Source organism: Lissotriton vulgaris, chromosome 1_1 (genome assembly GCF_964263255.1).
Source record: "Lissotriton vulgaris chromosome 1_1, aLisVul1.2, whole genome shotgun sequence".
Classification (NCBI taxonomy): Eukaryota; Metazoa; Chordata; class Amphibia; order Caudata; family Salamandridae; genus Lissotriton; species Lissotriton vulgaris.
In genome coordinates, this window is record NC_141685.1 from 1,160,666,862 (window position 1) to 1,160,680,043 (window position 13,182).

Consider the following 13,182-nt stretch of genomic DNA (forward strand, 5'->3'; position numbering starts at 1 on the left):
AGAAACATACGATTTGCCCAGACCCACATGTTCTTTATATGCTGAATTAGATTAAAAAACATCCCTACATGTTCCATGGGTAGGGGAGCAAGAAGACATATTGTCCCTTATCAATAACAAGGTTGTAAAGCCAATGTCTAGGATTACTGACTGACTTAAACATGTGCAAGGTTTGAAAAGAGAGCTAGGGAAAGATTGGAGCATTAAAGAATGTTGCTATGAGAGGATGCTGGAGAAGCATACAAGGAATCACATGGTGAAAGGAGGTGGTGATCTAACAACATGAATTCGTTTTAAAGGGATGATATAAATGAGGAAATAAATATTACAAGCAGAGAAAAGGGCATTTTGGAATGATTCGAAGGATGCTGGAATCATGGGTTAGGTTAGGGTGAGCTGAAAGCCCTTACATGTTCTTAGCAAGCTAACAATATGTCTCACAATAGACAACACATGCACTATCTTGTAGGCTTGGCCTAAAAACGAAATAATGGATGAAAAACTACTCAAGAACTGACGTCTGATGGTCAGAGAGGAGCCATTTTGCTGCTTTGCAGGAACTGAGCTAGATGAGTGTCTGCAAGTAATGAGGTCATTGCAAATTCAATCACTGTTCCAAGCACCTCTATTGTGGTCTAGGGACGTTTTTCCATCACAAGGCATATGCAATGTGCAGAATTCTAGTATTTTCATACTGCTGTATGCCAGTTTATCTACTTTATATGCTCCGAGTGTTTTAATGTGTGACGCCGATTATAAAGTTTAGGCAAATTACAGCCTCTGGACACATGCATTGTTTTGTAACAGTGAGATCTATTTTCGGAGAAGTGCTGGGTGTTTCAATTAGACCTTTAGTATCTCTCCTTTCATCACTGTTACTTTGGACCTCTAGAATGCAGAATGACTTAGAAGATCTGGTTTACCTGTTCTCTGAGACATTTCTCTGATTAACTCCTACGGACAGCGATGCCAGAGCAGTAACAGTCTCCACCTCATCATTTTCATGATTCTGGGCATCAAGGAAAGCATATCCCACTTTAGAGGCAAAACGCTGAACAGAGCGCCAATATTTACCTGCAAAAAGACATGAAATGGAATAGATGATTACAACTTGAACAGCATGAGTGCTACACACTTGCTGCCAGAAAAAAAATGCTTCAAAAAGACCTAGTGAACACTCAGACCCTCTCAATTGCTCAGGCCAAATGTCCACAACCCAGACAAATGGCCCGAGTCAGAACAAGTAACACAGAAAGTAGAGGGGATGAACCTGACATCCAGACAGACTGTACCTACATTTTGACAGTGGAGCACATGCTATGAATTAGGAAGAGAACTAGACCCAACCCACTACTGAGTAGGGCTCCAACTCATCCTGACAAAAGACAGCACCTATAAAAAGTATTGCATGCTAATGAGTTCCTTATATTTCAACACCCAGAATATATCTTTGGATCTGACGCAACTCCCTAGACCCAAGTGATTTTTCAGAGCAACGTTATCCATCATCATTATAAGAGTTTATATTTTTCAGGCATTTGTAATGTATGAGTAACTAAATGTAACCATGTTACTTTACCAATCTGTTCAAATGTTTACTCTAGACACTTATCAGTTACCACTTTAGCTTTTCAATATTTAATACCAGTTCCTGGGGAAATGTGGAAGGCACAATTTCAAATCCAATGTTTTAAACATTTTATGTATTTTACATTGTTTTTGTCATTTTCTAACATAATTAAAATATTTAACGGTCACAATTATCTAGCACTGAGCTGTAATTTTTTGTATTGTTTTATCATGCATTAAATGTTACACATCTAACTAACTTAAGGACTAAGTCTAAGTAACTTATCTATCTAAGTAACTTAAGGACATGCAATGAAGTGTAAAAGAAATTCATAGGGCCAGATGTATCAAAGTGTTTTACCCATTCTGTGTCTATGGGAAAATGTGTTCATACATATGGCCCATAGTTTTATGATCCAGGCCTACAGTCAACAAACGGATACAGTACGCTTTTCACTTGATCCTTTTGCTTCATTCCTCAACCAGCTTCATCTTTTAAAACATTTGTTTGTGACCGTTTGTTTTCTTTAAAGCTTCAGAACAAGAAGGACAAACTGATTTTTTGTGCAACTAACCCTAATCGCTGGCACTACTGCATATGTAGTAAAGTCCATATCTTTTCAGAGCAGCCAAGGGTTTTTTCCAGAGGCCAGGACCCGAGTCTCCAGTGTGTCCTTGGCTCCTAAGGGTTTCCCATGCTTGCAGCCTCACCCAGCCAGACTTGAAACTCTTTCCACAGTCGGGGACAAGTTGGCTACCTAAAACAAGCACCAGCGCCAATTGTAAAGCCACTAAGCCTCTATTAGTCTCTGGTATTAATTGAATTAAAATCTGAGCAGCATTTGTGACTAATTTTCAGGGATAGAGTTTGTCGCCGAAGCATCCTTTTGAAGCTGATGTATTCCAGATTTAAATTTGTATTCAAAGTTATTTCTTAAATCCATCTTGCTGACCTGCCACCCCCGCCCATACCACGAGAAATGGAACAATGCTGGTCTCATTCCCCGACAAGAAAGGGAACTCACTCTGGACTTGGATGACTCGTTCCAAGGAGCGAATTGCATTCATGTTGGGTCGTTGCCGGAGAATCTCTTCTGGGAATGGATCCAACTGCAAAGACAAGTAACACAGAGCAAGTTATGAGTCCAGAAACGTGGGGGAGGGTGTTAAGACTCTTGAAGAGCCAAACGCAAGCACACAAACCAAAGCGATATCTCCAGCACAACATAGTAAGCCTATACAAGGTGATGGTGTGTTGTCTTCGAATTAGAAAGTAGAGATGGGTAGGCAGCAGTGTGGCAAAAAGAAGCTGTCTCATAGTCGGGAGAAGGCGTTGTCTGCCTATTCTTAAGTAGTAACCAGTAGAAAGTGACTAAGGACTACGGAAAAAGAAATGTTGGTTTCTGAAGTGCTGAATTACCCAATATAGAGAGATGGCATAGTCTAATAAGTAGGTATTAGATCAAATTCACTTTTCACATCCGGGTTAAACTTCAGGATAGTACAAGAATTGCTAGTGAAGTAACCAAAGTCTGACAGTGCTGTGACCTTTCCATAGCCACCTTTACTGTTGCGCATTAGTTATTTCTTCTAATTGAAAGATTCTTTCAGGTGGCTTATCACAGCATCCTGCAACCCAGTGGAGCCTCCATCCGCCAGTGTAAGCCACCCTAGCCTAAGCAGCACGAACAGACGCTTACGGCCATTTCTAAACCCTTTCGAGATTATTGTGTCACTGAGCAGATGCTGCAAACCCACAGGACACGTAGAGCTTTCCATAGCAGTTGTAATATGCTGAAAGCTTGACAATGATAATTCTATATGCTTTGTAAATAAAGGGTTGTTGCTAGGAAGTCCCTGGTGTGATATTTAACTATGAGCATTCTAGCCAAGAGATCACAGAAGTGTCTCTCAACAAAATCAGCTTTTTGTACTCGCTATGATTCGTTTCCTGACCCCCAGTTGAAATATGAAACATCTTACCTCTTTGCCTAGCAGTGCCGACACACATGACTCAGAAGCATCACAGATTGCAGTCAGATCATGTCCGCCCTCTAGAGCCAGGACAACACCACCACCTGCCAAAGACATGAGCTGCTTCGTCATGTATCCAAAACCTAGCACATTGGAAACAGAGAAAATAAATCAGATAAGGGGACAACTTACAGCTTGTTACTCGAGACACAGTGCCACATTAGAAAGAAATATAGAATTATAGATGGGTAGCAGCCAATTACGGAAATGTTTTTGACTGAGGGGGTTCTGACTGATGTTATAGACAGTGAAAGTGAAGCTCGAGTTATTTATGTCACTCAGAGCCCTGTGCTAACTGGGCCATAGAACTCAAGCTATCCCGCACTGACAGTGGCGGCTTTTGCAGGTAGGAAAGGTGTAGCAGTGAGGCGGGGGTCGACAGGCGATGACATGGGAAAATAAAATGTAAAAAAGAAAACCACTTGCCTTGCGCTTGCTGCGGAAAGGTAAGTTAAGTGTTTGCATTTTTTAAAATTTTATTTTCTCTCAACGTTGTCTGTCGAATCCCCCCCCCCCCCCCATCCCGCCCCACCCCACCACTTTTATCTGCACCGTTCGTGACTGCGCACTTATGAGAACTAAGTAGGTAGTAACCGGCCTCGGGTTGCTTGTTGTTTCTTTTGAGGATGTGTCGTCTGGCAGTTCAGGACAGACTGTTCCCATGAGGAGCAGTGTCGAACTGATTTACGTAATGCGGATCTTTGTCTAGAGTGGCATGGTAAGCAAACAAGCATGGGACTTTAAATGCAGCATATGCAATTGCCAGTGGCTGAGATTAATTTCATCTATCACATTATTGTTGTTGCAATAAGACATGAACGGGCTGAGAAGCTACACTTGAGGTCTGAGGGTGCGGTCATTTGTAGTGTCAGGAATTGGATGGAGTGGAAGGTATGAGGAGAAAGATAATGAGTCTTCTTCTGGCGCAGAACATACTTGGTAGTAGCCAGCTCAGGGTATGCACTTATTTTAGAAGAGAATAAACTTACAGTCCTTCTTCAGGAGTAGATTGGATGTGTTGCAAAAACCTATTTTTATTCTTTCGCTTGGAAATTAAGAATGCTTTGGTTGAGAATATAGCACAAAGTCAACCAAATTGTTTCCCAAACTCTAGAAGTCACCACATTTTTTGGTCAGCTGCCATTGCACATTTGTCGAGAGGGTTTAGATCATATGGCTTTAATTAAAGTAAAACTATTTATGTTATCTCAGTTTATTACTATTGCATGTGTCCGCATGCAAGAGCTGGAATGGTTGTCTTCTCCGACCATGACACTGGAAGCAAAAAGCAAAACAAGTGTGACCAAAACAATCAGCATAAAACTCTAGCTCTCCTGTAATTTCCTACAATTAATAGCCTATGTTAGCCATCAAACTTCAGCTTTCATGATTTTATATGTTTGTGGACAAACAGATGATACTTACGTTTAAAACATGGTCAACCGCATGTGGTACAACAAAGGCTTATTACCTCTGCGTCCCTTCGTTCCTCACAAATGAATTTTCCTTGCTCCTCCCAACCATACCTCCCCTTCCAAAAATAAAAAGCTCCTCTCACCTCCTGTTCTTTTTTGCCTCTTGCAGACTTGCCTGTTTTTCCCTTAAGACAAGGTCTACGGGGACATCGCTTTTCATTTTGTCATTCTGTTTGGCAGGAAGGGAGTCTTGAGTTCTGTGGCGGCGTGGGGTGGTCGCTGACAAAGTTTCCCAGCAGGGCAGTGTATCTCTTAGTCTTCAGTGCAGCGGGGAATGGATACTATTTTCAAACGCAGCAACGGAGCCCGGCCACCCTTTGCTCCTGGGGCTGTACTTCCAGTGCCGAGGCTTTGCGGGGCAGGGCTTAACTCCGTGCAGCAGCACTTATGGTGGTTCATGACAGAGGCGGTAGGGGCCTGAATTGGGACCATATTTCTTAGTTTTGGTAGGGCATTTAATAGGTTTTTAATGAGTAGATCTGTAGTGTGTGCTGGCCTCTCTCCATTGGTTAGGGCAGGGATAGTCAAAGTTGGCCTTGGGGCAGCATGCGACCCTTCTGACCTTTACATGCTGCCCACTGGTAAACAGCAGAACTTGGTTACTGTTTACTTGACAGAGCACAAATATTCTGAATTCTGGGCTCGCATTTATTTGCACTTTCAATAAAGTAAAAGTAAAGAAGCAAAAAACGGTACTCTGCACAACTTATCTTCAGGAATATCTTCATTTTTTAAGACATCTAGGACTAAAAATGTAAAACGCTCTTCAAAATTAAAAAATGTGTATTCCATTAACATGCAGTAGCGTTTCACCTTAGTACATCAGATTATATCACTGCATTGAAAGACATTTCTTAGAAGTAATAATTTTTCAAACATGAACCTAGAAACATTTATGCCCTGCCCCCTCCTGACAACAATGCCTTTAGTGAACAGAGAGGCCCATTTGTCAGGTGCATCCTTTGTGTGGTTTAGGTTCCTTATATAATTGGAGCAACAATATAAGTTATTAACTGAAACATAAGAGAAGGTTATGTACCGCACACATCCTGAACTCATGTATTCAAAGTGCTCTCTAATTTAGTAATGAAGAAAAAGGAGGCAAAGTGAAATAAAATAATAGCCTTATGATTGCACAATTTGGTAAAGTAGAGAAGCCGGAATTGATCCAAGGCTTTCTGGTTTCACATTATGCAATTGAGCCACTAGATGAGTATCTCTTTCCTTCGTATGTTTTACATCAAAAGTTATTATTTTGTCTTTAATTCTTGTCGCATGAGTTTAGAGCGTGGGTGGCAGACAGAAGCCACATGAAAGCATGGTCTGTTGCCCACAACATGAATATGCTTCGCATCACCCTACGTCAAGTTACAACACCCCGACCCACACCCCGCTGGCAACAATGTGGCCCTCAAGAATGCCACGGACCATACTTTTTTCGCCCCTTGGGTAACGTTTGCGAGTACCCATGAGTTAGGGCAAAGGCTTTGCTCCTAGTTTTATAGGGATTTCTTTTGTGGCTCCTTCATTCTGTGTGCAACAATGGAGGGGGAAAAACTTAGAAGAGGAGGTATCTGTGGTCCACTAATTCCTCCTCTGAAAGGGAGTGTCATCTCGTACCTAAAAGGTCTCTGAGGTCTAGGAGTCCAGGTGGTCTAAGGAGGAGATTCAGGACATGATAGAGGCAGTGGTGTCCAGAGCTATGATTCCTCAATCAACAAAGCCAATGAAGGATCTTTTTGCATCTTCAGGGGGCAAATACTTGTCTTGTGAAGAGATGTGTGACATTCGGACGCTTATTTGGGAGACCTGGGGTTTCCATCTTCTCAATCTGGACAGGAGGGTGGAGCCTTATTCCCTCAATATATTATACCACCAAGATTTTCCATGCACTTTTTACAGTCCAGTTGAAGACCTGGTGATGGGAGAATGGAAGGAGGTTGATACGATCCAGGTCTCACATTTACTGCAGAACAGTATCTTTTGGAGGGTGAGGACGCTCTTCTTCATTCTGGCGCTGAAAGTAGGTATTCATTCAGCCTACTCAGTGCAACCTTTGGTTCCGGGCTTTGATAAACTGGCTATGGTAGTGCAAGAGGGGCTGGAATGTTCTGATCTCTTAGCTGCAATGGAGCAGCAGGCAAGGCTGCTTGTTGAAATGTCTTCTGACATTATTTGCTCTTCGGCTATGTCCACAAGTGCCTTCATTGCTGCCAGGAGATTTCTCTGGTTGCAGCAATGGAAGGTGAACCAAGGGAAGAAGATATCTTTTATGAAAACTCAGTTTGAGGGGCAATCTCTTTCTGGGGAGCAGCTGCCTGCCAAGATTACTAAAGCATTTAAGGAACATAAACATGCTTTGCCTTATAAGGGTGGATCTTCAATGAGGAAGGGATGGATAGGTCCCCAAAATTCTACTCAAAGCACAAGGCTCGCCATTCACCATTTCAGAGGAGGAGGTTCCAACCTAAGTTCTCACCCAAACGCAATTTCCCTACTCAGAAAGGTACATCGAACAAGGGCTCCTGGCAATAAATATTCTCCTGTTATCTGCCTATGGGACACAGGATACAGCATTTCCAGGTGTGGAGGCAGGATGTCACGCACGAGTTGTACCTTGTGACAAATTGATATGTTATAGAGTTAAGGCTAATTCCCCCAGTTACAGGCATCCATCCAGATTCTGGGATCCAAAGCAAAGTGACAGGCTCTTATAGATGAAGTCAAAGGGGGCCATCTGCAGGGTATCTTCCTCAGAGGTGAAGAAGGTTTCTTACTTCATCTTGTTCTTGGTCCAGAAGGCTTCTGGGGCATTTTGTCATGTCGTGGACTTAAAATGGGTAAACATGTGGATCAGATCAAATAATTTTCCAATAAGGACTCTTCAATCAATCCTGCCAATGGTGAGTCCGGGCGATTGTGTAGCTTCTGTGGATCTGCAGGTTGGCTAACTTCAAGTACCAATAGCACGTCCATCATGGAAGTTTCTTCGCTTAGCAATGGGAGACAATCATTTTCAGTTTGCGTGCTTCTTTTTGATCTCAAAACATCCCCAAGGGTTTTCACAAACGCCCTGCCACCACTGATTGCAATTTTTCACTCATAAGGAGTGTCATCCAACCTGGCCTGCTTGTACAATCTTCAGATAGATCCCAGTTGGTAGAGCCTGTGGGAATAGTCCTGCAGGTGTTCCAAAGCCAAGGGTTTCTGGTAAACTGGGAAAAATCTTCTCTGATTCTTTTCCAAGACCCAGTGTTCATACTGGATCATTTCCAGACTCACAGAGGTCTTGTAGCGTTGTTGGTACGAGGGCGGTCAGTCTGCATGCTCAAGTTCTGCCCTTGGCTCCAAGGGCAGTGGAATGGTTGTGGGTTCAGGGTCACTTGACTTCGACAAGGTTTTTAGTGCCTTGGGACAAGTATCACCTGCACAAACTTGTCTGGTGGATTCTTTCTAATTGGTCTCCAGAGTTTTGAAGTCTTTCAACTCGCATCATGATGACAGTACAGATTCACAGGGATCTGTTATGGTGGTTGGATCAGGATCATCTCAGGAGGGCAGGCATTCTCGTGTCTCCTCCTGTTCTGGTGGTGCTAACAAGAGAGGACTGGTTGGACTTAAAGCATGTTCAGGGGTTCTGGTCACTAAGGTACTCTCAGAGATCTTTGAAGCAGAGAGAGGTGAAGGTTGTCTATCTTGCAGTAATACACTTCCAACTATTCTAGTGGAGAAAGCTGAGGTGGTATATACTGACAATATGGTAATAAAGACTTGCATCAACAGGCAAGGCAGCACAAGATCCCATACTCCGAACTTGACTGCACGGGGCAGTTTCAAGTGGGCTCAGAGATCTGTACTGTTTCTGACTGCACTCTATATTCAGGGGAGGAGAATGTCAGGGCAGATCTCCTGAGCAAAGAGAACTTCTTCCCAGAATGTATCTCCTCACCCTGCTCTTTTCAGCCTCATTGTTCAGAAGTGGAGTCAGCCGGAACTGGATCTGTTTGCTTCTCTAGAGAATGTCAAGGTTCAGATCATCTGCACAAGCGGGAGTTGTCTTCTGGCTTGAGAGATAGACGGTCTGTGGTGTCCTTGGCCTCAATCTCTGATCGATGCATTCCCGCCCTTTCCTTTAATCAAGTAATTCTTGGTGAGGGTCAAAAGGAACAGGGTACAGGTGATTTTGTTGTTCTCCGTTGGAGTCTAGTTAATTGGTTTCCACTCACAGAATTGTTAAAGAGGGGTCAGGGTGGAGTCTCCCAGTTGTAAGAGTTACTTACCTTCGGTAATGATGTATCTGGTAGAGACGATTCTAGTGCCGCCCCAACGCCTTCGTCGGTTTTCTTTTGAGAACTTTTCCACGCCACAACGCGGAGCCATCAGACAACACTGTGAGAGTATGGGAACAGTGTGCGAAAAGAAAAAAGGAATGGTGGGGAACAACACCATAAGGAGCAGTGCCAACACTGCAGTAACCCAAGCTGGAAAAAAATAAGAACAGAGCATACCCCTGAACAGCAACCCAGCCAGGACAAAGATAGCCCCCCCGATTCAAGAACACATGAAAAGTGTCATGAAAACATATAACAGGACCACAACCCCAACCAATTACAATGAAGGGGAACCAGTGTGGGACAAACAAGGCACAACAAGACTCCCAGACAGCCCTCAACACAGAATGTGACAACCCCTGTAAGGAACAAGGGCAGAGGCCCAACCAAAAGACCCCTAACTAGAGGATAGCAGAGGGGCCAGGACCCCTAGCAATGAAAGGGGGGGCAAGAGAAGGTGGGGTAGGCCCCAACCTGGGGCAACTAGAACACAAAGGCACAGAAGTAGACAAAGGCACAGAAGTACCTACAAACCGACCCTCTCAAGCACCAAAAGGGGAGGAAGGAACAAATAAACAGGACAAACATCCTGCCAGCAAAGAGCGACACAATTCACGCACTGAAGACATAGCCACCCACAGGGAGGCGAATGCAGAAGACCAAACCAAAGGGTCCTTGCAGAACGGGGAGGAAGGGCGGGCAGTGAAGGAATCTGCGGCTAGAATCGTCTCTACCAGGTACATCGTTACCGAAGGTAAGTAACTCGTACATCTGATAGAGACTACTAGCTGCAGATTCCTTCACGTAGAATAGATACCCTAGCCATACCCAAGGGGAAGGAGGCCTAGCCATACCCAAGGGGAAGGAGGGTCTGCGAGAGGACCCCAGCAGCCTGGTCACAACACAGGGTCCCACAGGGGCTGAGTCCCAAAGACCCGATGTGGAGCCCCGCCCCCAGACAAGGGGATCCCCGCAAGCAAAAGACCACCAACCTCGAAGGGGATGTGGAAAAGGAGAAGAGGAGAGGTAGCCCGTCCTCGCTCAGCAGAGGGAACAGAGGACGGGCTACCAGAGGAAACAAGGCAAGGCGAAAGGAGGCCAAAGCGCCCACGCCTACACAAGGCAACAAAACGTCCAGAAGGCATAGATCAGACAGAACGGCACCGTCCGCATTAAGCAGGCGGAAGTCGAAAAGGGGCAGCCCAAGGTCACCCAGGAAGAACCGTCCAGCGCCCCGCAGGGACAGACTGCACCCGAAAGGAAACAAGAACTCATGGACCATCTCAACTCACAGGGAGGAGAGGTAGAACTGAGTGCAAGGCTCGCTGGAAGGAGCGCAGAAGGCAAGGATGACTGTCCCACCAAATCGCCAAGAAGGCACAATGGTGCAAAAAAACAGCATGTCAGCACCAGCAAGTGCAGCCAGACGCCGAAAGCACTGCGGAAGGATGTGCTCAGGGCAAGCCAGACGCCAGCCGAAGACCGAGAGCAAGAAGGCGAGAAGGGTCCGGACACGCTCCAGGGGGGAGTCCGCACCCACAGCCCAAAAAGAAGTGGAACCAGGCAGAGCAAAAACACCCGGCTGCAGACAGCAGGCCAGGCCAGACCAGACAACAGCGCAGCGATCCCAAAGAAGGACACCCCGGGTCACAACTCAAGCCATCCCAGCCACCAGCAAGAGGATTGCAATTGCAACATACCTTAACGCCACGGAGAACAGAGGCCCGAAGGCGATCACAACTCCCCAGCGCATAACAGAGCTATATAACAGGTACCACTGCCCCACAAAGGGCATGTTACGTCTCAAAACATGGGAACCTCTTGGAAAAAACAGCAGGCCTAGTCTCAGGGCCAGCATGGTGTAGAAAACCCAAAGCAAAAACAAACAGTGTAGAAGAAGGGCCGGCCAGCAGCCAACAGAATCACAGTTCCAATAAGGAGGACCCGAGTGACCATGAAGCACACAGACCCAAAACTAGGGCAACCCGCCCCAACGGAAGAACACCTCCAAATACCAGATCAACCCACAGGTCACTGAGGGGTAGAAGAAGGAGGAGGAGGGCGAAGCCCCGCCAAGAACCTCTGAATGGCTGAGTCTGCAGGGGCGTGGAACAAAAGAGCACCATCAAAAGGAAGGTCCACCAACCGTTCCCGAACGTTCTCCGGGAACACACTGTCTCGAAGCCAGGCATGGCAATGAAGGGCAAGAAAAGAAGCCATGGCACGACCCAACACCTCCGAGATGTCCAGAGCAGAGCAAAGAATAAACGCCGCCAGCTCCTGGCCATCCAACACATGGTGCCTCAAACAACACAAGCACCCTCCTGAGAAGCGGCAGACATAAGGGACTCCGCCGAGTCCCACAAACAAGAAGTTTGGGGGACCTGCGGCTCCTCTGGCAAAGACCGCGGATGCGGAGACGGCGTGGAGCCGCCTTTAGACGATGTCGGGGGAAAAGCTACGACTCGTCGCCCCGTCTCCGAGGAGGATGACACCAACAAGCATTGAACCTCTGGAGAAGAGGGCATCCGAGGACGAGTCAACAACCCGACGTCGTCCTGGCGCCGTAGAGTACGCAATCTGAGGCAGGACTTTGTCGTCCGACGCCAAGGGGGACGCCGGAACGACCTCTGCCACAGCGCTCAGCGCAGGAGACCGGTGCTGGGCCGGAGCGGCGCCGGTCTGACCTCCGACGAGGCAGCTGCCTGCGTGGAGGAACTAGAGGGACCCGGGGAGGGATAACGAGTCCCCCGCCAGCCTCTGCCCGTGACGGGCCAGGAGGGGCCCTCTGGCGACCCCTGTGGCGCCACCAGGGCCAGGAGCCACCGGCGCTGAAGCAGCGTCACCTCGGCCTTAGACAATATTGCCGCCTATCCAGAGGACCAAGAGGGACTCGGGGTGCGACCCGAGCCCCGGCGACACCACTGGGACTCCCGCGTGAGTTTGTGGCGTAGCAGAGGAGCCGTGGTCCGAAGGAGGGACCCCCGAAGGGCTGCACCCCAACGGCACCACATCCTCCGAACCTGGATACGAGCTAGTCGGTGCCAGGGCCGGAGCCGCCGGCGACGCCACGGAGGGCCCCGCACACTGCAAGGGATCCGCTGGCATCCCAGGATGGGAAGGAGGAGGAGGAGAAGCCAGCGAGGCCCGCAAAGCCGCCTCATATATCTCCATCTGGGCTCTAGTCGCCCCACACCGGGAAACGGCAGATAGGGGGACGACACACAGGCCGCACCACCCGCAGAGAGCCTGTGCCCCCAACAGGGCGGGAACCAACCCTTGGGGACAAACTGCGACACTTACCGACAGGTGAGCGAAGCTCCTGTGACCTCGGAGAGGGACGATGTCGACGAGAGAAGTAGCGGGTTTGAGAACCCTCCTCAGGGGCTGGGCGATGAAGCCGACCTGGACATGCGGGCCGAAAGAAGTTTCATCGGGCGCTCTCGCCAGGACTTCGGTTTCATCTGCTGGCACGCCTCACAATCGGTGGAGTTGTGGTGTTCCCCCAAACACGACATGCAGATGGGATGAGGGTCCGTCGCCGACATCAGGCGTCCACAAGACGAGCAGATCTTAAAGCCCGAAGGCATTTGCACACTGTCCCCACACACACGCATTAGCGTAAAGGGAAAAAAGGGCCTAAACTGGCCCAGAGCACGATCCGGATCCGCGTTGCACGCGGAAAAGGAAAAAACTGACGTAGGCGCACCAGGGCAGAACTTTTGCCGGATCCAGTCTCACTCCTGGGGATAATTCTACGTGAAGGAATCTGC

At 47.2% G+C, this 13,182-nt stretch overlaps 1 protein-coding gene across 3 annotated transcripts in view; it reads right to left on the minus strand.

The window, feature by feature from the left end:
• Positions 1-13,182, minus strand: part of HDAC7 (histone deacetylase 7) — a 686,142-nt gene that overhangs the window by 9,866 nt on the left and 663,094 nt on the right. For all 3 annotated transcript variants that reach the window (XM_086964199.1, XM_086964189.1, XM_086964206.1), the window contains 3 exons: positions 3,553-3,686; positions 2,595-2,679; positions 924-1,074 (listed from right to left, as the gene is read on the minus strand). In XM_086964199.1, the coding sequence (XP_086820325.1) occupies positions 924-1,074; positions 2,595-2,679; positions 3,553-3,686 (370 nt within the window). The remainder of the gene's footprint in view (positions 1-923; positions 1,075-2,594; positions 2,680-3,552; positions 3,687-13,182) is intronic.